At 35.7% G+C, this 26579-nt stretch overlaps 1 protein-coding gene across 1 annotated transcript in view; it reads left to right on the forward strand.

The window, feature by feature from the left end:
- The window catches only part of CNTN6 (contactin 6), a 232932-nt gene that overhangs the window by 125509 nt on the left and 80844 nt on the right, over positions 1-26579 (forward strand). Inside the window, exons 5-6 of the mRNA XM_060021501.1 lie at positions 12980-13183; positions 15449-15551. Coding sequence (XP_059877484.1) covers positions 12980-13183; positions 15449-15551 — 307 coding nt within the window. The remainder of the gene's footprint in view (positions 1-12979; positions 13184-15448; positions 15552-26579) is intronic.

Consider the following 26579-nt stretch of genomic DNA (forward strand, 5'->3'; position numbering starts at 1 on the left):
TTTAGCAGGATTCCAAAGGTATTTGTCAATATTGACTTCATCTAGGTATTACAAGAATTTCCTTCCTGAGAGTCATGGCTTCCTCCACTCTACAAAGGAAGGAATGCTGGAATACTGTTCTTTTGTCGTTTATTGCTCTCTCAGATCAAAACTGAGGGGAATATTAACAGATACCTTTTGCTCCAATTATACAAATAGTCATTCATTCATTAAAGTATTAATAAAGTAATTAATTCATTAAATTAATGCAATAAAGTATTAATAACAGTATTAAGAGCTACCAGTTGTTGAGTTGTTACCATCGGCAAGCACTATAAGACCTTCCATTTATTTTCTCATTCCCACTATTCCAATATTTTTTTAATTTTTATTTTATTTATTTATTTATCTATTTAACATCTTTATTGGAGTATAATTGCTTTACAATGGTGTGTTAGTTTCTGCTTTATACCAAAGTGAATCAGCTATACATATACGTTAATAATAATAATTTTAAAATGAGGAAATTGAGACTCAGACTAAGTAAATCGGTTTTCAATTAGTAAATAAAGGCAAGATTCCAACCCAGGACTTTCTGACTTCAAAAAATGCCTACAGATAGAAGACTCTATAGTTAATTCTTAAACCTCAAGTTGTTTATTAGTTTCAAGAATCTTACACCTTCAGGTCTGCTAAGAGCCCTGAGAGTGTCTTTAACTGGTTCATTAAAACAATTCTTTATTCTTCTTTTTCCTGCCTCACCTTCTTGTGAAGGTGAATTGTACCAGGAAAGACCTCAAGAAAGAAGAGAAATATATTCATCAGATAACCTTTAAATTGGATTAATGGACAGCTGGTTTAAAGTGGGCTGACTCTAGAGACAGACATGGTCTATCTTTGTCTGTCTTTGTAATTTGTCCTTAGATTTCGTGTGTATCTATGATCAGTGTCATAACCAGATGACTTCTTTTCTGGAGAGTCTGAGGAAGAACCCACTTCTAAGCTCATTCAGGCAATTGCCTGAATTCAGCTCCGTACGTTGTAGGTCTGAGATCCCCATTTCCTTTTTGGCCAGCTGTCAAGAGCACTCTCATCTTCTAGAAGCTGCCCACACTGCTTGCCACATGCCTCTCCGTTTTCAGAACCTCCTTTGCATCAGTTCCCTCTAATACTTCAAATCTCTCTAGCCAAGAAGCATCCCATCCCAGTAAGGGCTCACCTGAACAGGTCAGCTCCACTAAAGATAAAGTCACTTTTTCCAAGTCAACTGTGCCATCTAATCTAACGTAATCATGAAAGTGACATCTCACCATATTCATTAATCCCATCATACCCCAGATGGTGGGCAGGGGTCAATGGCAGTTATTTTAGAATTTTGTCAACCATAATACACTTTCCAAAAATTTTGCCTTCACTTATTTCCATCTCTCTAAAGGCTCCATATTTACTTGCACACTTGGCAGTCACAAAAACATGCCTTCGAAATATACCAATTTGGGCAGATGAGGTTAGCAGGGCAGGATAGAGCAAATGTTGGCATGGCCAAATTGCTTTTACATCCGGTGTGTGAAAAGCAAAGATACACTGTAGATATCAATAAAGCTTCTCATAAAGAAAAGTGCTACAGATTCCATAGCGATAGAAGACCATTAGGGCTGAAATTTTTACATCATTTTTTGGACAATTTGGTTATGTTGCCTTTCTCTATGTACCTGGTCAGCAGCAGTGAATCCCTCAAGTTGCTCAGTAACAAGGGAGACATCATATTAAACGTTATATTATCAGAACATCCTGAATTCTTTGTGCTTTCTCTCTAGTGTATTCACAAAAAACTTGCAAATTCTTTTCTTAACAAGGCCTATCAAATACATTTCAGTGTGTTTTATAATATTAAAAAAAAAAAAAAACACCTACAGGAGAGTAGGAAAAATTATCAACTAGGCTGAATCCTATAAATTTACCCAGCAAAGAATAGCTCCAGGAACAAAACAAAAGAAAAAATGTGTGTAAACAGATTTCCCACAGAAATGATTGGTCACAACTCAATGACATAGAGTAACTGGCATAAACCAAACTGAACAGGTGCTGTTATATGGACATCCTTTCTTTCAAAAAACCAAAGGAGATCTGAGTCCAGAGTAGGCATTCTTGTGGATGCTTCCTACACAATTTTTAGGGCAACCACAACTGCAGACGTGCTACTCATCTAGGAAGGGGCGATTTATAGATAAAGGTTATTCTAGGAGAAACGTACCCACAGTGGAAAAGAAAAGCAACCTAGGCAACAATGCCAGAACACAAAACTGGCACATTCTGCTGTACCCCTTAGAAATGTGAGATTTGGAAACAAAACAGTAACCATTCCCTATACTCTGAGGAGAGAAGTGTATTTTCTTCCTTAATTCTACTTCCTCACTAGAGGTAAGCTCCATGAATGTGACTGAATCCATGCTGGCAGAAGCAGACTCATCCCTTCCTTCCATCCTCCTAAAAAATATATAACTCCAAAGTATTTCAGAGAAATGTAAGTTGTACTGAAGATTTGGTGGAAAGAACACATCGGACTGAAACATTTCATTTCCCATTAGACCTCACTTCTTCTCCTAACCTCTATTGGTCGTCCATGACTTCCCTTATCTTGACACAATATCTAACAGTTCCTTCCATTATCTATTATAGTTCTTATCCTTAATTTGTATAACTGTCTCAGAAAAATACAATTCTCCTACTTAGCTTCTTGGTGCTCGGCAGAACTAAAATTTGGAGCGTCAGCTAAATAAAACCCTTTTCTTTCCTCCACTATGTCTCTGGAGGGTTCTAAGGTCATTCCTCTAAACACAGGTTCATGTGAGGGAAAGAACCAATAGAATATTTATTTTACTAATTCATGTGGGGGAGGGGTCACAGCCTTGAGGTGGACTTTGAACTGTTATTCAGAGAGGTCCTTGCACCTTGAGTTCTCACTCACCTCAAGAGTGAGCTTTTGTTAAGAGCCTCAGTCACTTGTAACAATGATTTTGCATAAGTCATCTGCAAAAGGACTAAAAGCACAGTTTCCTCTAAATTTTTGAAATGAACGTAAAACGCTTGAAGCCAAAGCTATTGGATGAATATGAAAATAAGCAGTCAATAGATCTTCATGAGTACAGTGAATGAGCCTGGCCTCATGTGAAATTTTGTTTAAAAATGACAGTGTAGAAATGATACATGTTGTCTAAAACAATTAAAATCACCTTCACTGTGAAATAATAGTTCCACCATATTGAAAGTAAAGCACATTCTTTCCCTTTATTGTCTGAATATAAAACTCAATCCTGGGCTCATAAATATCGTAGGTTTAAAATTTGTTTTAGAGGAAATGTTCCATTCTCTCCTCAGATACAACTTTTAGGTTTGTAGAACAATTGAATTTATGCCAGTACTTTGGAGAATCTATGTCTGTAGTAGAAAGATAGCACTGTTGTTTGAGCCCAGCATTTGTATTTAAGTCAATAAAAATGTTGACAATTCAACTTAAATTGACAATCGTTCCCAGCAAGGCTCAAAATTGTGTTAGAGAATAAAGAGGATAACTATTGAGAAAACGTGCTAAACTTTCATATCTCCTTCTTCCCAATTAGTTTGTTGTTTTTTTTTCCTGTTTCTGGAGTAAATTACACTGGTGTTGTCTTAATGGGTAGGCCAAATTGGCAGTGACAATATTACTTTTGAATGTTGCTTGAATGTGTAAAATATTTAGGCAGATAGGCCCAACAGCTGCTCGTTAGCATAATAATAATAATAGTGATGATAACCATCATTATTGACCTTCTATTATATATTCGCTCAGCAAATATTTATTGTGTACTTACTAAGTGCCACTCATTTTACTGAGTTTTAGGGATATGGTGGAGAACAAAGCAACAAAGTCCTTCACTCCATGAATCTTAACCGTAAACAAATATAATAAAAAATATAAGTATGGCAGATGGTGATAAAAGCTAGGGAGAAAAATAAAGGGGGTATGGAATGATGGGTGTGGCTGTTGTCTACTCAGAGGTCAAAGAAGCCTTCATTGACATTTGCGAAGAGAACTAAAGGAGTGAGTGAGACACTGAGAAAAGGCAGTTTGGGGAGTAGGAGCAGCATGTGCAACGGACCTGTGGTAGGACTGTGTCTGGCATGTTGGAAGAACAGTAGTGAGGCCCGTGTGGATGATGAAGGGTGAGCAAACAGGAGAGTGGATGAGGGTGGAAGCACTACTTTCAAGATATTTTACAGCCTTTGGAGTTTCCTGTGAGTGAGATTAGAACGCAAAGCATGATAGTGAGCAGAAGAAAGACATGCTTTCTCTTTCAGTTTTAATAGTTTTTTCTGGAGAACAGACCATCAAGGGGCAACAATATAAGCAGTTAAAAGGTGATTACAGTGATTCAGGTTACAGTTAATGGTGGCTTAAGCCAGGATGATAGCAGTGGACAGGTGGATAAGTTGCCATATTCAGGATATATTTAGAGGGTATAGCTGAAATAACTTCCTGAAAGATTAAATGTAGATTGTAAGAAAAAGAGGGGAGTAAAAGATAACTCCAAGGTCTTTAGGCAGAGCAGCTGGAAGAATGCAGTTCCACGTACACGGATGAGGCCAATAAAGGGGGAGCAGGTTTTGGGATGGGGGGAAATCAGGAATTTATTATAAAACACATTAATTTTCAAATATCTAACTTCAGAGAGAAAATTTCAAGTACACAGCTGAATTGATGTATCTAGGAAGAAAGGTTTGAAGAACCAAATTTGGAAGTTATCATATGTAAATAGTATTTAACACCATATGATTGGAAAGATAATGAGTGCCGACTATACACTGGGCGTTCAGCTCAGCATCTGGCATACCTCGACTCAGGTAACACTTTCAAGAAAAATTTCTCCAATTTACAAATTGAGTAACTGTGTTAAAGAGGTTACTGTTAACTTGGCCAAGATCATGTCTCTGGAGTTCAAGGGATCCTATCTAAATACCACTGCATCTATTCTACTGCCTAATTTTGTCAGGCATAACCTGGCCACAGCAGACACTTAATAATTACTGCATAAAGTATAAAGAGATAGCAAGTGTTCTGAACTCTGTTGGAGAATATGTAAACACCATCCAGAGAGGTGGATTGATTTTCCTAAAATTAGTGTAGAGTATGAGAACCAGAAAGATTATGGCTCTCCCACTGCATGTAGGACCAAAAATCCAATTTATTCTTCTAGGTCGCTTGCTGCACACCCGCTCTCTCCACATTCAGAATCTCATTTATTCCCAGGAAGAATGTTTTCCTTACTTTTCAGCATATTGAACGGAACTCATGTTACAGCCTGTTACCATCTGAATAGCCCAGGGTTTTTCAGTATCAGTACTACTGACAATTTAGGATGAGATAATTCTGTGTTACAGCGTTTGTCCTGTGCATTGTTAACATGTTTAGCAGCACCTTTGGCCTGTACCCACTTAATGCCAGTAGCACCCCCTCTCCCAATTTTGAGTATGAAAATGGCTCTAGACATTGACAAATATCCCCAGGTGGGCAAAATCACACTTGGTTGAGAAGCACTCGTTTAGCCCATCTCTTACATTCACTCTATTAAGCTCACCCTTGAGGATGGAAATTGAAGAGGAAAGAGGAAGTCTAATCCTTATGTATTATTCCCCATGACTTGCCCAGGCTTCCCTAGAATTGGAGGATTCCCTGAAGTTTATTCAGAAGCTGGCTAGGTTTTAATTCCTTCTTCAGAAAGGATTTGCCAGTACAGATGCTGTCCTAGAATTCACTGGAACCTAGCAATCATAGGAACTCTGAGGGCCTTTACTTAGTGATTGTCTGTCTGTAGGCCACAAAGGCAGCGATCTCCATGATTCCAAACAGGACGTGCTGTAGATCAAAAGGTATTGAATAAAATCTAGGTGGTCAAGAAGTAATTATGGAACAAATGCGAGCTCAAATAGGAGTGGTTATAAAGGTGTTGGGGCAGTTTTCTGGCTTCCATCATAAACTTGCTCAGCACCAATATCAGTGACCTCAACCCAGAATAGGAATTATTCTTCTTGGATTAGGTCTTTACCACTGAGCTGGCATAACCACCTAAGAGCCAGTCACATTTTACCCTGTAGCACTACACAATGTTTGCAGTAAATTGTACGCATACTGGAATATTCCAAAAAAGGATTTAGCCACTAAATCTGAGCACTCTGCTTCAAATTCTGTTTTCTACTCATTTATTTTCTGCCTCAAGAAACATGCTACCAACTTTGAGATCCTTTCTACAAGGCCAACAGAAGTTCTCAGTGTCAGTGTTTATTTTTACTGGTCTCTTTCACATGAGATGCTTCCCCTCTAATAAAAATTACATCCCATATAATGGGTATACTTGCATATAACTTTTGTGTTTGTATTTTACATATCACAGTACAAGATATAGGGCTGTAAAAGATGTTATAACATATTCATGCTCTGGGGAAAACAGGATTTGTTGTATGCTTGACAGAGCAGCAGATAGTCTTTAATTGCTTACTGCAGATCTTCCATTTCTAATAATAATTGTAGAGGATGGTGTCAATGTGAAACTACAGACAATGGTTCAGGGAGGACCTATTATCATTCAGTTCTAGTGTTCCTGCTGAATCATCATAGGGAGAATATATCACAATCATCAATAACAGATAAATGCCATAGATGGTGGAGAAAATATTTAAAAATTCAATGGTTTCAACTTAAGTGGCTCATGAATTATACATTTAATTAAGAAAAGCCAAATGGAAAGAATTTTAAGCTTCTAATTTGCAAGGTATTTTTCTTCTTTCCTCATTAAAAAAATATACAAATTCAGCATGGCAGTGGCTGATAATGGAACAAAATAGATAAAAGCCCCCACTGCAGGCTGGCTGCTTGGATGAACTGGAAGAGTCAGCCTAAGGGGAGAAGGGAGCAGGGCAGGATGAAAAATAACAGTGACAGGAAGGGCTTGCAGCTTTACATCTTCAACAGTTCACAGAGGGGCACAAAAGACACCCGGATTCTAGTCTCAGAGCTACTGCAATCTTCCTTTCTGCTCATTCGCCTGTAAAATGAGGAGGTTGGGCTGGAAGAAATCTCAGGTCCCTCCCATCCCAGACATTCCATGAATCTATGAACTGATGTACATCCTTTTCTCAAGCCTCCCACACACCACCCAAAGGCAAATATACAAGGTGACCACTGTTCTATCAAATCCTTCCTAGTGTGATCACGCAGAGGACACTGAGATTTACCATTAATAGCAGTTATTTTCAAAGCAGACTTTGCCCAGTGTCAGCACCCCGTGGGAATTTGTTAGCAATGCAAATTCTCTGGCTCCACACCAGACATACTGAATGAGAAACTCAGAGTGGAGCCCAGCAGCTGGCATTTTACCAAGTCCTCCAGGTGATTCTGATGCTCACAGAAGTTTTAAAATCTCTTCTCTAGAGAGGACTTTTTGGAGAGAAGGATTACTTATTACAGGTTTTGCAAATGTGTTCTATTCCCTGCTAATAGTAGCTATAAGTACACTGGAGTAATTTAGAATAGCGGGTTAATCATTTATTCTACAACATTCTGAGGAAACTGAATCCAGGACAGGCAGTACTGATATGGGAGGGAATGCGTGGTGAGGAACAATTGTCCTAGATGTGAGTAGGTTCAGGTATGCAGGGAGCTGGGGTTTTGGAAGTCTGAAGGCAAGGAAGAATAGCCAGGAAGAGCATACTGACATAGAAAAAGAGGATCAGTTGTAGATACACAGAAAAGAAGAAAGGTGGTATTAGGGAACGAACAAAGGGTTTGACATTAGAAGGATGTAGGTTCAAGTTCTGCCCCTTTCTACATGTTAACAGTATGATTTTGGGAAATTACTTTTATACCCCTAGCTCCAGTACCCTCCCCTATATATATGACAGGCATATTAGCAACAGCCAATTAGCCTCACAAAACAAACTGTGGGAATGATGAAACAGGTATGAAATAAAAGTGCTTCTTAGCTTTTTAAAAAAATTATTCCTTAGGTAATCCTCCTTATTTCTGAACCACATTCTTTGAGCAGCTTCTCAATATTCCACAATTGAAGAAGGATACACCACATGTAGGAACAGATCGAAAAGTTTTAGCAGCTAAGGTAAAAATGAATTCAGCAAGGGAGAGATGAAAATTACAGTCTCTGGCCCCAAGATTACAGGGTAAAGAATACAAAGATTTCTTGGACACTAGCGGCAATCTGTAATTCCTGCAAAGTGAAAGGGGTTACCTTGGATTTCGGAGAGCTAGAGCTTATTTTTCTCCCCACAGAGGTATTGATGAAAGATCCCTAAGCTGAACACAGCCCTGGGAATTTGCTCAAGATTTGTCTTTATTCCATAGAAGGTTCGAAAGATGAGGAGTCACTGACAACAGGGAAATCTGAATTACATTTTTTCCTCCTCTTTATACCGAAGAAAATTTTGCTATCTAGATGGCTCTCCAGTTTCAAACAAAACCCTTTGAGCATCTCTTTGGTAAAGACAAAGCAACAGGCTCAGAAGTGAGACAGCAAAGGACATCAGTAAAGAAACTCAGAAGCAAGAGACCATATGAAATGACAGACGACTCCAGTAGGGACTTGAAAAAGAAAACAAAGATTCAATACCCGGAAACAGGACAAGAATGTCAAAGTATATTTTAAAAAATAAAAAGCGACTTGTATTTATGCATAGTTTTTCTAAAAGTATAGAGTATTAGAAAAGTCGAAGCAATGTTGAGGGTGGAGAAGACCATTCACAGAAACACAGATTTAACCTCCCACCCACTGCAAAAATTAATCTTTTTTGCAATACCTCAAGCAATGCTCATCCATTCTCTGCTTGGTCACCTCTCATGATAGAAAACTTGTTATCTCATATATCTTCTGCTGGTATAGCTCTAAAGTTTGCACTGGTCTTCACTGTATCTTAATACAGTCAAACAGCATTCTGTAACCTTCAACAGCCACAAGTTCTACTTTTGCCTTCTGGATATCAATGGAGAAGGCTTCATTTCGCCCTTTATGAACACAACAGCAATTCGACCTATGAAGGCAGTTCAATTATTCTTCCCATTTTCCCCCTCAAGGGTCAATTATCACTTTCTTTGGTGTCCTAACTTCTGGCCTTTGCTATGTTTTGCTTCTCTCTCTCTTGATATACTTGAGATTTTTAATTTCCTCTCAATAGCGGGTGCTCTGAACATAATATTACAGTTCAACCACGAGACATTTGTAGGGTGTTGAAAACAGATTCCATGGTATTTTACTCAGATATTAATAAATCAAATCGCTAGGAGGAGGATTAGCTATCTGTACGTTAACAAGCTTCCTAATGTGCTCTGAATAAAACATAATACTCCAGTCTTAACGGTTCAGAGTAAGAATAAAAAATATTATCCATCATATTTTTTATAAGTCATAAAAACTTAGAAGTTGTAAAAACACTGCTTCATTCTAGTGTTTAGCTTTCCTGATACTATTTTCATCCCGTTGCTTCTTTTTCCCATTTACACAAATATTACATAGTAATTAAAAACTCTAATATGGCAAAACACATTATGCAGAGAGTGAAAACCTATGGTATTCCTTCTCCTTACCCTGAGAAAACCACTATATACATTCTTAGGTTTCTTAATGTAATAATTTATGTGAACACACACATACATACATATACACACAAGTTCTCACACACAGATACATAACTCTTAATGGGATCATACTAAACATCTTGATTTACAACATGCTTTTCATATAATGATGCGTCTTGAATTTTTTTCTTCCTGAACACCACTTTTATAGGTTTAATGCCACTTTGTGCATTTGCACATTTCATACTTTAGTGACATTTTTGTTGCTGTTCTTCCCCTGTGTCATATATTTCCCTTGTATCTTCTTCACTCCTGAGAATGATATCAGAGTTCTGGCTGTATAGATGAATTTATTTTTGTTGAAATCATTTATGAATTGTTGTCAGAATTTAATATACTATTATATAGAATATATATAATTTAACATATAATAGATGATTTGATTTGATTTAGTTCCTCCTCACTATTAGTCTGTTTTCTTGTTACACCCACTCTTTTCTTCTTTCTCCTTCCTATCCTCCTTTCTTATATTCTTTTAATAATCTGGTTCCCTAAGTGTATTGTTAATGCTTTATGTCTTTTTTTCTTGGTGAAAGGGATGATAAAGATGGCAAAATTCCCATATTCCCAATTTCTCAAAAGTTTTTCTATATGGATCACGTTTAAGGTCAGAATAGCTGTCAATCTGTATTGTTTCCTCATCCTTTAGACAATTTTAAATCAGTACGACTAGTGAAGAATGTTTCAGGTGGTCTGCTTCTATCTGGAAAAGACTGCTAGATCACACCAGAAATAATTAGCCTTGTTTTTTGGTCTCTACCATGTCTTGCTTCTGCACCAGTTTTAATATAAGTGCAGATAACAGATATGACCTGCAACTTCTGTCTGGACAAGAGGCCCCTAGTTGCTTCAGGTGCTCTCCTATGAGCTGTGATTTCTAAGCGTGTGATGTCCAAATTCATCTAGAGGTGAAGATACTTTAACCATAACTAGTATATCCCCCTTTTCACCCCCAGCACCTATACCTTCCACTTATTAGGGGGGAGGGGTCATTTTTGAACCATTTATATTCTTCCACTTTCCTAGACATAAGTTCAGTTCTACCTAGTTTCCACAATACGTATACTTTTTAACCTTCATATAGTACCACACTTATAAAACCTTAATCCATGAGAATATTTTCCTTTGCTCAAAGATATCTGGCTAAAATAAAAAATGACAACATGTATTTTTTACAAAAATTTAGAACAACTCTAACTTTCATATATTGCTGATGGAGATATCAACCGATACAACTTTGGAAAGTTCTTCTGTAGTTTTTTATAAAGTAAAACATGCATCTATCCTATGGCTCACTCCTAAGAACTTAATGAAGAAAAATAAAAAGTCCACAGATAGTTTTAGAAAAGAACGTTTATTTCAACCTAATATACAATGGTCCCGAGATGGAAATAATTCATATGTTTTTCAAGAAGAAAGCAGCCAAACACATTTTGGTATATTCATAGAATGGAATCCCACTCAGCAATAAAAAGGAAAGAAGTACTGGTAGTCACAACTACATAGGGGAACATTAAAATATGTTCAAGAAACCAGACACAAAACAGTATATTGGGAGTTTGGGATTGACATGTACACACTGCTATATTTAAAATTGATAACCAACAAGGACCTACTGTATAGCACAGGGAGCTCTGCTCAATACTCTGTAATAACCTAAATGAGAAAAGAATTTGAAAAGAATAGCTACATGTATATGCATAACTGAATCACTTTGCTGCACACCTGAAACTAACATGACATTGTTAATCAACTATACTCCAATATAAAATAAAAATTGAAAAAAAAAAAGTACATTCTCCTTGATTACATTTTTATGAAATTCCAATACTGGCAGAAATAATCTATGATGATAGAAATCAGGTAGTTGTTACAATGGTAGAGATTGACCAGAAGGGACATAAGAAAATTTCTGAAGAGATGGAAATGTTCCATATTTTATTTGGGGTTGGTGGTTTCCTAGGATTTAGATTGTTAAAACTAATTGGACTGAACACTTAGGATCTGTGGATTTCATAGTATGTTCATTATATCAATTATATATGTCTCTATATATTTATATTCATATTTATATATAAGATTTCCAGAGATAGATTGATTGATGTTCAGCAAAAGTGATATGTTCTTTTTCATCTTCAAGCTTTTATTCTCTGAGCAATGTCTGGCTGCTCATCTGCTGCTTGGATAGCTCCCAATCATCCTTCTGGTTTGAACATGGAAATTTTTTTTTTAAAGATATTTTTAACGTGCACCATTTTTTTTAACATCTTTATTGGAGTATAATTGCTGTACAATGGTGTGTTAGTTTCTGCTGTATAACAAAGTGAATCAGCTATACATATACATTTATCCCCATATCCCCTCCCTCTTGCGTCTCCCTCCCGCCCTCCCTATCCCACCCCTCTAGGTGGACACTGAGCTGATCTCCTTGTGCCATTCATCGACAGATGAATGGACCATTTTTAAAGTCTATATTGAACCTGTTACAACATTGCTTCTGCTTTTATGTTTTGGTCCTTTGACCGCAAGGCATGTGGGATCTTAGCTTCCTCACCAGGGATCGAACCCGCACCCTCTGCATTGGAAGGCAATGTCCTAACCACTGGACCGCCAGGGAAGTCCCTAACATGGAATTCTTTTCAGAAGAATTTTCTGACCACAGATCATTCTAGCTTCCTTCTATGGGCTCCCTACAATGCTTCTGTCAAAGCACATATCATCCCACATTGACATTATCCACACTAGTTGTAACTAGTTTAACTGGTTAAGCTTTATACGGCATAGGCTTTACTTTGCTGTATTCTAAGTCCGAAAATGGTCACAAAATAGGTGTTCAGAAATTATGTGATGATTGAATGATGGAATGAATGAATTCCAAGATCAGTGGTAGAGTCCTTGAACTTACACCTTGAAGTTAAATTTTTAGCAAGTACACCTAAACATGATTAATGCGGGCATCCTTCTGACTACAAATTGAGAAACACTGCTTCAACACAAGCATTGCTGGAGAAAATCAGTGTGTATTTTAAGTCCTTAGTATTTTATATCTTATAGCTTTTCTTAATAAGTTCATTCACTTATTCCCTTGACATCCTATCACCACATCCTTAATTACAGAAAGCTAGTGATAGATAGGGAGACTATATCATCCAAATTGGGATATATTTAACTATAAGGGAATATGACAATTACAGCAGGACAACAGGCATAAACTGGACAAACAGGGGTAAAATCGTATTCTACTTATGGAGAAGTAGGGCACAGAACTTTCAGGTAAGAATGAATACAGTAAGGATAATACTTATTTTTTCTGTTTTCTAGGTTTATCTTATGCGTGGACTTTCAATGATAACCCCTTATATGTCCAAGAGGACAACAGGCGGTTTGTCTCACAAGAGACAGGAAACTTGTACATTGCCAAAGTGGAGCCATCAGATGTTGGCAACTACACTTGCTACATAACAAACAAAGAAGCCCAGCGAAGTGTTCAAGGACCACCCACTCCATTAGTGCAGCGTACTGATGGTAAGATGATGAGTTATCTTAGGGATATACTTTATCTGTGGATCTTGAAGCCTGGGGAGATCTGTAGAGCTTTCTGCTTCCCTCTGGTTCAGTGGAACCATATCATGTATGAGGTGAGGTTTAATTCACAATATGATGAAAATCACAAAAAATAATAGAAAACTATATAATTTATCCACATAGCACAGTATAGATGATTCTGGGTATACTGTGCCATTTCTTCTCTGGCATTGGAACGGATCATCTTTTCTTTGCTTAAGAAGTATTTTGTTTAAAAAAACAATGTTTGTTTGGGAGAGTAGGCAGGTGTATAGACATGTGTGGGTGCTGCCAAACTTATTGACTGAATTAATATATTTTCAATGGACATATGACACAGCTTCTCTTTAATGTCTCCTTCTTTTCTGTATTTGTATCTTTTGTTCACCCTTTATTTTCCTGGTTGGCAAGGCAGGTAAACGATTCAGATCCAAGGAAAGTAAATCAAGTCAACATTAATTATGAGCATTCCAAAGAAAAATGCAACACAAGATTCGTACTAATTATATTCCTCCAAGGAACATAATTCAGATTGGTCTTTGATGAGTTTTGTAGTTTAGTCAAGCTGGTACAAGATTTAGAGAGTTAGAAAACCTAAGGAAGTCACTGAAGTAGAAAAATCCTCTAGTTGATTCTTTAATTACATATTCACAGTGGGAAATGTAAAGATGGAAAATCTGTTGATGCATTTTGTGATCAGATTCTGGACTTGAAGTGTAACACTGCATAGAGTTTTTCTCCTCTCTAAGGAGCTTAAGAAAAGTAGGAATACAATGTTAATGATGGCTAAAGAATCATGGAACTAGCTCCTTAGAGGGAGTACTTATGACAGAGCTTTTATAATCACTAACCATTCAAATATATTTTCACGGTCTTAATTCAGAATTCAGCAACCACTAGATTTATTCATAAGTCCAATTTCTCCCCTTCAGTGAGTACTCTCTTCATGATTGCAAGAGCTCATGAGCCACTAATATGCATAGAAACACTACCATATTTTCCTTTCTTCCCCCATCTACTCTTAGTTTCCTCTTTATCTCTTCTTAATTCCTTCATTCTTCCATCTCCTCTATTCTTTTAAACACATTTATGGTAAAAAATGACCAGAAGCATCATACATAATAAAAAAAAAAAAAACTCTTCTAAAAGTAGTCACTCAAGAAATATCAGATGTCAAAGAAATAGAAAACATAAAGTTTACCAGTTTAGTTGAATGAAGTAATACTCTTGACCTCCTCAACCAGAGCCTCTTTGAATGTTTGGAATGATTAAGGTCTTAAAAATGAGGTATTTTCATTTTATATGTATTTTGTAAATTTCACTTTTTTGTGCACTTGTACTGGCAACCAATACATCATTTATGTTAGGAATGTATTATTCTGGTGTTTGGTATATAAGTAAAAATAAAAGAAATTCAACATTTTTAAAGATGTTTTAAAGAAATTTAAACATTTTAAACAACAGTTTGTTGTTGATTAAATTAATCAAGTTAACGAGGATAGCCTGGAGATACATTTCTACTTTTTCCAACTTTTCTGGTAGCTAGCATATTTACAATACCTTAGACTACTGTCTTAGTCTTATCTTAGCCCGTATCCATAATTCCTTTTGAAAATTTTTAAATTATTAAAATAAATTTTTATACGGGTACAGTAAACTCATTTAGTGGTAAAACCTTAATAAACTGACATAAGAATATTTATGTCTTTATTTATCCCAACTACTTACTTCAAAGGTTTTGCTGCAAAAGTACCGATATTTTGGATTGAGGTGCTGTATCAGATCTATAACACAGTGTTAGCTAAAAACTTCTTTATTCCTAAGCAGATCTGACCCATGAGTTCTGTGAATGGGTGAAAGATCCAAGAAATCTCTAGAGAAGAAACTTGCTCGATAACTCAGAAGCATTTTAAAGCTGGGTATATTCAGTTATTAATTGGAAATACTAATTCTTTTTAAGATGCTGTTGTGGAATATAGGGAAATTTGGAATGCCTCTATTCTGATACTTTGATATACCTTAAATATTTATTTTTTAGGGGAGAGAGGAACAAACTAATTCCTTAAATAGCATCATGAGGTTTCCTTGCCCTCTGTCACTCATTATAGTATAGAAAAATATTGTTAATTGAACAACAGAATAATCAGATTTTGGTAAATAAAGCATTTGCTTCATAGGAAACTTCTATTCTCTAGAAATGCTGCTAGCTCTTTTGGTATTTAACAGGTGTGATGGGGGAATATGAACCAAAGATTGAAGTGCATTTTCCTGAAACTATTCAAGCTGCAAAGGATTCATCTATAAAACTGGAATGCTTTGCCCTTGGAAAGTAAGGTTTTGTTTTGTTTTGTTTTGTTTCCTGGTTGTTTTAATTAAAACAAATGAGTATTTTGGTATTCAAATGCTGCTCTAAGGTAAATTAGCAAATAGACTTTAAATGCTGGGCAGAAGTGGAACTTTCTGATTGGACTTTAAATAAGCATGCCTAATACTCTGAAAGTGATTGGGGCGGCAATTTCCCCAAATAAGCCGATATTTACTTGAGTTTGAGCACAATGAAACCCGTTTAGGCAGCACACTGCAAAGGAATAAGTGAGCTTGTATAAGACGGTGAGCAGGTCACTAAACTTTCGACGTAGCCTTCACTCCATCTCATCCTACATCCAGAAATATATTGCCTGGAGTGTCTCCTTGCTTAATTAATCAGCGACTCTTGTAAATGAAAAACCTGCACTGCTAGTGTCCAAAATAAGACTAATTAAAAGCCATTGTTCATAGTGGATAATTAGAATTGAGCCAAACCTGTCCTGGCAGTGGAGGCATTTTATTTTACTCAGATAAGTGTTTATCAGCAGTAGGTTTGGAAAGCTTTGAAGCCAGCCAAATATCTGCTTTTGTGCATGGAATATTGAGAACATTTCTTTGCTTTTTGGCAATATTCAAATTTTATTTTTATGCCCATAAACACCAGAATGAAGTAACAAAGTGATAGATAGATCAGATTTGCCATTTTAAAACACTGATGTACATATGAATTATCTGGGGGCACAGTTAAGTTGAAATTCTGTAGATCTGGGGTGATGTCTGATTGCTCCATATCTAACAGGCTCCGAGGTAATAGTGATTCTTCTTGTCTACAGAACATACTTTGAAGAGTAAAGGACTTGACTCTCACTACCACATTTCAGGGCTTACTTATAAATCCAGAGTCTATTTGTAATGTGGGCCTCACATTCAGAAATAGTGACTTACATTCCAAACTATGGAAAACATCCTTAAAAGTCTTCATCTTGTTATTAAGTAAATATACTGAGTAATCCAAATAATGCTGGTTACTACATCTTTTAGGTTCCTTTCTATATATGAAATCTTGTAGCTCTTTAAATTTCTCAGGTTATCCATTTTTCATATATTTAAGAGACCATATTTAATTTTTATACAATACTGGTCCCACAGTATTGTCCAATAAATAATTGACTGATTAAATGATTCTTTAAAAAGTGACAAATAGAGGCTTTGTCCATTTTTGTTTGCCTGCCTTTTAAGACATGATGAACTTTCACCATTTTCAAGCTTTCTCAGAAAATAAAGTATACAAAAAACACAAAATGTCAGCAAAATACTTTGACAATTAGTTGATTAATTTAAAAAGAAAACCAATGAAAGACAGTATCTGAAAATAATATTAATAGTTTATTCTATCATGTTTGGCATCAGGAAATATGGATTCCTGTAACTTAAAAAATACTCATATAATAAATAACTGAAAAGGATTGAGGCTGGTTCTCAAGAATCTCATGTAAATAAATTTCATTTGTTAATCATTTATAACTAAGAATTTATATGACATACATAATCCTCATAATTATGCAGGGTACATAATATTTTTATTATATATGAGTAAAATGAGGCTCAGATTGTACAAGTAACCTGTTCAATTTTATGCTTCTGATAAGAAAGAGAGGGCGATTCAGATTTAGTCCCACCTGATTTGAAGTTCTGAACTTAGAAACTTTGGAGTAAATGGTTAAGATAACTGCTCTCCAAGTCAGAGGAGGCAGATTGAATTCCCAATTTTCTCAAGAGTTGTCTGACCATCAGCAAACATGCTGCTTAAGCTTTATGAATTCCCAGATTCTCACCCAAAAAATGTTATAATGATACCTGTCTCCTGTGTTTGTTTTGAAGATGAGAGTGGATAATACATGTAAAAACATGGCAAGTCCGATGTGTATGTACAAAAAAAACCCCTGAATGGTAAAGTATACATTCATTGTTAAGTTTATACCTAAAGGAACTACTGCACATGAAATAAAATTAAGGAAGAATGGGAAAATGATGAGAATTACTTAATTGCACCTCATAGAAAATTGTCAAGGAAATAATTGATTTAATGGAGTATGCTTAAAAACACTTTACCTGCCAAAATTAATGTTGAAATTATATTTATTAAATTATTAATATGGAATTGAAATGCCTAGGGGTTAAAATGGAAAGTCCAAAGCATCCACAGGGTCAAAGAGATAGTGTTAAAATGTCATGTATAAGAAACATATATTCTGTGTAACTGAAGTGCAGATCTAGTTCTCATTTCTTCAAATGAACAGAATGTGTATGAAAATGCTTTGTATACTATGGAAAATATTATACAAATTTTAGCTACTAACAAAAAGACTTTTTATATATGCTCGCCAATAGTTTTCAGAAAACAAGTTGCACTATAGTTGAAACATTGCAAACATACTGAAGAAGCTTGCTAGTCCATTAAAAAATTTGACATTTACCAAATACTTTACTGACTTTTTAAAATTTGCAACATTAACAAACATAAAAACAATGCACTCCCTAGACAATTAATTACATAACAATTAATTAATAACAATCTGAAAAGAACAAAATCAAACCACTTTTTAAATTATAAATCTCTATTTGCAGATTTATTGCCAAGCATTTTACAAACTATTGAATGATAATTATAATCATGTTCTCTGACAGCTCTTTATAAAAATATTGCTGTTCAGCACTTGATTTTGTTTTTGTTTTTTTCCAAATGTTGGGACTGCTTTGTATAAATCCTTTTAAATCTACTTGTTCACTTTCTGAGGTACTGCACTTCTCTGTAATAAGTTCGATAAACCCCAAACTGAAACAAGCTAATTGGTTCAGTGAAGAATAGAATCAAAGTTCTTTTTCTTATTAACAATGTTTCTAAACACTTTTGCTAACTACTGACTACTATTTATGCTATAAACTACACATTCATGAAACTAAGGTTTAAATATTTTAGTTAATAAGAGAAAGGAGGGAAAGTAGGAAGGGAGGGAGTAAGGAAATCAGTAGGTGGATAGGTGAATAGGAAAGAGGAACAAAAAAAGAAAAAATAACACAGGTCAATGCCACATCTTATTTAGTTTTTTATTTTTAGGACCTACGACAGTTCCTGAAATACTGACTAGTTTTCATTAAATATTTGTGGAAATACATTCTAAGTAATTAGGAAATAATTCCCTTTATCCCTGGGAACATTCTTTCTCTTGAATGGGTAGATTATTTTGGAATTTATCTTGCTTGTTGTTCTCTGAGCTTCCTGGGTCTACCGTTTGGTGGCTGTCATTAACTTTGGAAGATTTCCAGTCATTGTTATTTCAAATATTTATTCTGTTCATTTCCCTCTTTGTTCTCCTTCTGGTATTCCCATTAGACATCTGTTGCACCGTTTGTAATTGCCCCCAGTTCTTGGATATTCCATTCTTTTGCTGCTGTTGTTTGTTTGTTTGTTTGTTTTTTTCTCTTCATATTTTAGTTTGGGAAGTTTCTATTGATATTTCTTCTAGTTTACTTACTCTTTCCTTCATCACATTCAGCCCACTGGTGAGCCTATCAAAGACATTCTCATTTGCATTAGTGTTTTTATGTCTATAATTATTTTTTTGAATTTTAGAATTTCATTTATTTTTTATACAGCAGGTTCTTATTAGTTATCCATTTTATACATATTAGTGTATATATGTCAATCCCAATCTCCCAATTAATCACACCACCATCCCCCAGACCCTTTCTTAGAATCTCCTTTTTTTCTGCTACATTAATCATCTGTTCTTGCATGTTGTCTGCTTTTTCCATTAGAGCCCTTAACATATTAATCTTAGAAATTTTAAATTCCCAGTTTGATACTTTAAAAATATTTGCCATATTTGAGTCTGGTTCCAATGCTTGCTTTGTCTCTGCATTTGTACTTGTCAATGGGCCTTTTATATATTTTTTGTTGTTGCTGAAACCTAGATATGATGTAACAGGTAAAAAGAAGTGATTTTACGCTAGATTTTGGTGTAAATTTTTATGTTTATTTGGCACAGAGTTAGGCTGTGTTTACTGTTTGCTGTAGTTGTGGTGTCAGAGGCTAAAATTTCCTCCATTGTTTTTGTTTTTCCTCTTGTCTTTGGGTTTCCCTAGAGACTCTTTCTTAATTAAAGATTGAGGTTTGCAGTTTCTTTACTTGTAACCCCCAGCTATCATTCAGGAGCCCTATTGATGGTATGAATGTCCTTGTTAGCTAATTCTATAATCTCTGTAATTTACGAATCTGTTTCTGTTGACTGTTTTTTCTTCTTATCATGATTCCTATTTTTTATGCTTTTTAGTTTATCTAGTAATTTAGATTGAATTAGAGACATGATAAATGTTGGGTTATTGAATGCTGCATTGTGGTATATTTATTTCAAGTATTGGATTTTATTGATAGAAGTTAAGTTATGATGAATCTCATCTTTCTATAGCTTATTATTAAGCTTCCTTGGGTAGATATAGAGTAGATGTTAGTCTAAGGCCTGTTTACTTCTAAGATGCATCTCCCAATTGAATGCTCTAAATGTTTGCTAAGTCTCTCTTCTCGGGCTTGGTGGAACTCTAACATCTTCTAGCCCTGTTTGAGCTCTAAAATTTGTTCTTTGCCCAGCCTCATGTGACACTCTTACGTAGATTTTTGGAGCACTTTCTTTTTCTAGTCTCATCCTCTCTGATAGTTTGCTTTGCAATCCCAGCCACTTCAGTCACCTGTGTCTACTCAACTCGGGGATGCAGTCTTGTCCTATTTATTTTTGCTTTCTGATTCCGTGTTCTGGAAAGTGCCTACAGGTCGAAAATCAGGGATTCCAATGGTTTACTTCATACATTTCCCCTCCTTTAGGGATCACAGTTTTGTGCTACCCATTGTTACATCTCTGGAATGTTTGCTTCCCATTATATTTGTCCAGTTTTCTAATTGTTCCCAGCAGGGTAAATACAGTTCCAGTTAATCCCACATCTCTAAAACCCAGGTATTTTTTAAGGCTAATTGTGAAGGTAAATAAGGTGAAGTTTAGAGAAATGAAATGACTTGATAAACATAAGTTGTAAATCTGAGATTCAAATCTAAATATCACTGATTCTGACTTCAAAACTCATGCTCATAGCCGTTTGATATTTACATCAAATTATCCTTTTAATATACGAATTAATTCCCCATGTGCAGATGTAGTTAGCTCTCAGTTCTGTAAGTGTTTTCCTTAAAAAAGGCTTGAAACATTTCAGCAAAATGGTAAAAAGATGTTATTTGGGGAATTAAATTATGGATGTATTTCCCATTTAGATTCTCTGTAATTACTAATAATTCAGCAAAAAAGTAAGTTCAATTTTATACATTAATTTTTTTTTAATGATTCAAAGATAACCTTTTCAAAATTCAAGTTGCTTTTGAATGAGAAGAAAAAAGTGTTTCTAAAAGTCAATCAGGGCCATTGTGGAGCATACAACCCACTGGTTTGTATGCGATGATGGTAATATCTACCATTTATAAAAATCTGGGGTAGATGATTAGGGAGAGCACAGAAAACATGCCAATCAACCTAGGAGTCTGCTGCAATCATGCAGGCAAGGAGTATAGAGAGTGAGGTCTATAGAAGGCTGGCTAGAGTGTTTACTCATAGACCTTAACCATCTCAAACCACCACAGGCTAATGTGAGTATAGAATAATTAAGACAAAACTTCAGATACCTGCTTGAACTTTAATTACTATGACTTTGGGGACATGCAACTCACTTTCTATGTTGGAGTTTCAGAGCTGACATGATCACAGCTTTCAACTCTCACTTTTGTCTCATTTGTTTAACATGGCAGACTCTTAATTATCTAAGCTGCAAATTAATTGTATTGTGAAACACCTGAGAAACTCCTTGGATAGGTGCTATGCAAATGTAATATGATTGACTTATAAATCTGTGTGTCTCCTCTCAAGAAAACATAGGCCTTTGCTCTTAGTAAAGAAGTTAAACTGATATCCCTCATAACTCTCCTACCACTCTGGTAAACAACCAAACATATTTACTTTTCTTTTCTTTTTTGTGTGTGAATCTTAATTTAGTGACTTTGCTGTCAATGCTCTGGAATGTAAATGAAATTAGTCGCTGCACTAAATGTTCCTATGTGTTCTGGAGCCTTCACACAGAGGACTATATTTATGTATACATGTATATCTTTTTTTTTTTTTTTTTTTTTTTTGCGATACGCGGGCCTCTCACTGTTGTGGCCTCTCCCGTTGCGGAGCACAGGCTCCAGACGCGCAGGCTCCGGACGCGCAGGCTCAGCGACCACGGCTCAAGGGCCTAGCCGCTCCGCGGCATGTGGGATCTTCCCGGACCGGGGCACGAACCCGTGTCCCCTGCATCGGCAGGCGGACTCTCAACCACTGCACCACCAGGGAAGCCCTTTATATATGTATATCTTATTTATTTTTTTCTAATTTGTGAAGAAAAAGATACTCAGCTTGACTATTAATGTCAAGCAATAAATTTGAAGTCTCACCAAGATGTTTTGATCTATTCCAGAACTTTCAGATGACAGAGCAGCTACTTGATTTTGCTTCTCTTTTTACGCATATGGACATCATTGCAGATCATACCACAGAAAGGTTGCTCAAGACACTCAAGATGACAGTAGTATTTTAAAATCAAACTAGGTACATTCAAATTTTTCAGACTTTTAACACTTGGTTTAAAAAAAAAAGTCAGAGAGATATCTTAAAATTGTCCCATTTGAATGTCTAATAAGCAGTTTAGCTTTTTTATTTTCCTCATTGAGTTGAATGGATAGAGGGCAGACTATTTTCCTAACATAGCTTGTCCCGTTTGCCCCACAATGTATACTGAAGCCTACTCATTAGGTTCTCACTAACTGCTTTGCTTTTTTATCATGATTTTATATTGCTTGGTATAAAATAGTACGGCAAAGTCCATGCCAATCTGAGAACTGACAAATGTTCAAGCCAATCTTTGAAAAACTGAAAGATAGTAACCCCTCAACAAAAACACAGTCACACACACACTCACCCTGGGGCTGAAAGATTTATCAGCAGATTTACTAACATTTCAAGGCAACATTGTGTTCTGGAAAGAGTATAGACTTTGAATTCAAAGAGATCAGGGTTTAAATTCTCAGATTCCCTGTCAATAGCTGGGCCGCTATGATCAGTTTTCTTATCTGTAAAACAAAGGTAAAAACTAGATAGATAGATGGATAGATAGATAGACGACAGAGAGAATAGGATTGATATAAGGACTGGAAATACTATTAAACTTTCCTACCAGAGTCCTGGCTTATGATAGGCAATCAATAAATTATAACAATTTTATTAATTGTGGTCATTGTCAGTGCTGCTTTGGCTGAGGAGGTAAAAAGGAATACACAGGAGGGACAGAAGGGGTTTCTGCATTCTATTTCTGTGCTAACACAATCCTCAAGGACTTGCTCAGAACAATGGATTTACCATTTCTAAATAATGCGTTTAATCTTTATAAGGATTATTGACATTCCCTCATTTATTCATTTGGCAAATTAAGCTCCAGTATCTATTAACTTAGCAAATATGCATTAAATACCTCATTCAATAATTAATTCCTTTATTCCTTCATTTAGTCAAAAGGAATTCTCCTGGCAGCAGATGCTAGGCTAGGCCCTGGGGAAATAAAGATGATATAAAGGCCCCAGGGAGTTTGCAGGCTACTGAAAATAGGATTGGTGTAACAATATGTGATCACACATTTTTCCTGGGATCTGCTCTTTCCTTACAAACTTTCAATGAAGGAAGATTCAAGGATAGTCACTCTGGGAGCTTTCCGGATTATCTTTTCCCCAGGTTACTCCTTGTTAAATTGAGACTGGAGACAGTCACTCTCAATTCACATGGTAGAACTAATGTTAGACTGTTATTGAAGGGGTCCTTCGTATCTCTTAGAAATAGAAAATTCTTGCTTCCTTTTCTCCCATCTCATCAATACTTCTTTTTTTTTTCAAAATTAATACTTTTGAAATAACAGTTTTAGAACAGAAAAATTGAGCAGATGGTATAGTGAGATCCCATATAATGCCACACACAGTTTCCCCATTATTAACATCTTACACTAAGATGGTACCTTTGTTACAATTAATGAACCAACACGAATACGTTTTAATTAACTGAAGTCCATAATTTACTCAAATTTCCTTGTTGTTTTTTTTTTTACCTGATGTCCTTTTTTTATTCCAAGATTCCATCCAACATACCACATTGAGTTTTCTTGTCTCCCTAAGCTCTTCTTGGCTGTAACAGTGACTCAGACTTTTCTTGTTTTTGATGACCCTGACAGTTTTGAGGAGTGGTGGTCAGTTTTATTGTAGGATGACCCTCTATTAGAATTTGTCTACTATTTTTCTTATAATTAGTCTGAGATTATGGGTCTTGGGTAAGAAGACTACAAAGGTAAGGTGCCATTTTCGCACATCATATTAAGGTTACTCTCTATCACAATGATCTATGGCTACTGATGCTGCCCTTAATCACCTGGCGGAAGCAGTTTTGTCAGGATTCTCCACCATAAACGTACTCATTTTTCTCTCTTTACATTTGAGTCTTTGGAAGGAGGTTAATATGTGCTGTCCACACCTAATGAGTAGGGAGTCATGCTACACCTCCTCTAATCTATGTAATTTATTTGGAATTCTTCCTCATTGGAGATTTTTCACTTCTCCTTCATTTATTAATTTATGCAATCCTTTATTTATATCAGTACTGATTAGTAGATATTTATTTCATACTTTCAGTCATAATCCAATATTGCTTTATTTTGCTGCTCAAATTGTTTCAGCATATTCTTCTGTAAAATGCTTTAATTTTTTTATTAAATGTACATATGAATGCATCTCTGGGTCATTAAACAGTTTTCTGTACCCTCAATTGTAATGACAGTAGGGTATTCAGATGTATGTTTTCAACCAGTCTCCTACTGGTGGACATTTAGTTTCCTTTCGTTTTGTTATCATTTTTTATTGTCATGAATAATGATGTAATGCATATTCTTATGGCTATATTTTGCCCATCTCCATGTGGACTTCCTCAGTATATGTTTTAAAAATTAGAATTTTTGGATAACAGGAATATAAAAGCTAAGGTTTCTGATACATGTTGCCAAATTCTCCTGAAGAACCACTGCAGAGGATCCACTTTCAAAGACCAGGACCCTAGGTTACAAGTTGGGCCTCTTTTGATCTTACACACATGCTGAATTCAATGGCAAACATTCCTTTCATTCTTTTTCTATTTCAAAAAACAAAATTGGATTTTTACACTGCTGTTTCCAAAACTAAATTAATTTAAAGGTTCTAAAAATCATCCAAGAAGAATATATATACTTCTGCAAGTGACTGTTCATCCTTTCCATTCCAGTCTATCACCACTTTTCTCAGGAGACCTACAGTTCTTACTTTTTAAGTAACTGGCAATTGCAGGAGAGAAAGATTTCAAATCCAAGTTGGAACTGAGATTAAGGAAAAGAAGTTACTTCCTTTTCTCCAGCTGACCTTGGAACCCATCTCTAGAACCTTTATTGGAATTTGGAGGCATCTCAATACGTTAAAAAAAAAAAACAACTCTATGATTTCATCTTCTGGCCCTTGGACAAAAGGAACTCTACCCACTGATTATAAAACATATTAACTCATTAGGTGAAGAATATATTTCTAAGCACACATTATACAGACTAAAAAGGTGATTCTCATGTTGTAGCTGGTTAGCTCATGCGGGAGCAGAAAAACATGGTGGTTTAGAGCTCATTATGGAAAGACAGACTTTAGCTCAAAACTTTTCTTTGAAAACTTACTGTGTGATATTGGGCATGTTACTCAACCTATTCTAGTCCCAATCTCCTCATCTACAAAATGTTAATAGCAATAGTACTGTGTCTCATGGTGTTATTATATGCTTTCAATGAAGCACTTAGCACAGTGCCTGGCATATAATGTGTTCAATAAACGTTAGATCTATTAATAATAGAATGATTAAATATAATAAACCATATACAATGTCTCCTTTATACGAAAGTTTATGATTATGAGCAGAGCTAAGGTCAAGCCCTATAATTCTTAAGGAGTTATAATTCTGAACATAATTCTGAAGGAACATGTGCCTCGAGAACCTACCTCAACCAAATTATCATTTTCTCTGCTGTAGTGCCACATAGCACTCATATGATTGGTGAAGTATTTATTTAGGGTTAATATTATGTATTAATAAAACATTATGGAGAAGCTGTCAATTAACTGCTAAGTGCAGTATCATTTTCGGCTCTACCACACCTTGAATTATGGGCTCCAGTTTTATGTTTCATGTGCAAATTATTACTCACATTGTGGAGTAGAAAATAGCAATAAAGTCTTAGGGACTCTTTGGATGATAGAACCTTCCTGTCCCTATGTGATGATCATGGTAATAAGGCGACTTAGTAAGCTTTATTATTGGTTCAAACTTTATATTTCAGAATGTATTCTCATAGTCTATCCTCATTTTATCCTTTCAAGAAGACTTTTACGTACCCATTGTTACCTCTAGTTATAAAGAGAAAGCTGAGGCTCAGAGATGTTAGGTAATTCGCACTCATAGATGTTAGGTAATTTGCACTCATTTACACAAAACTCACCTGTGTCTTTTCACTCTACATGTAAGTACTATTCTGCTACCACTGCTCTTACATCCAAACCTTCTGTGGCTTTTCAATTGGCTGCAACAACTGTAGTGTCAAGTGTCAAATACCAGATAAATACATGCACATGATAACATTTTTCCCCCAAGGGAAACCTGGTATACACACTGACCAGTAGAACAGGATCATGACTATGTTTAGATCACTCAGAAAAAAAAAAGAAAAAAAAAAAAGATTGTCCTTTTTCCATAACAGTAAGATTGCTTTTCTACAGAACTCATGAATTTATCCATATTGTATCCCCATAGGACAATCTTATATTCCAAGCTCTTTGTATGAATATTTCAAGTTGAGGAAATGAAAGCAGCTA

The sequence above is a fragment of the Delphinus delphis genome, chromosome 10, assembly GCF_949987515.2.
Source record: "Delphinus delphis chromosome 10, mDelDel1.2, whole genome shotgun sequence".
NCBI classification, from domain to species: Eukaryota; Metazoa; Chordata; class Mammalia; order Artiodactyla; family Delphinidae; genus Delphinus; species Delphinus delphis.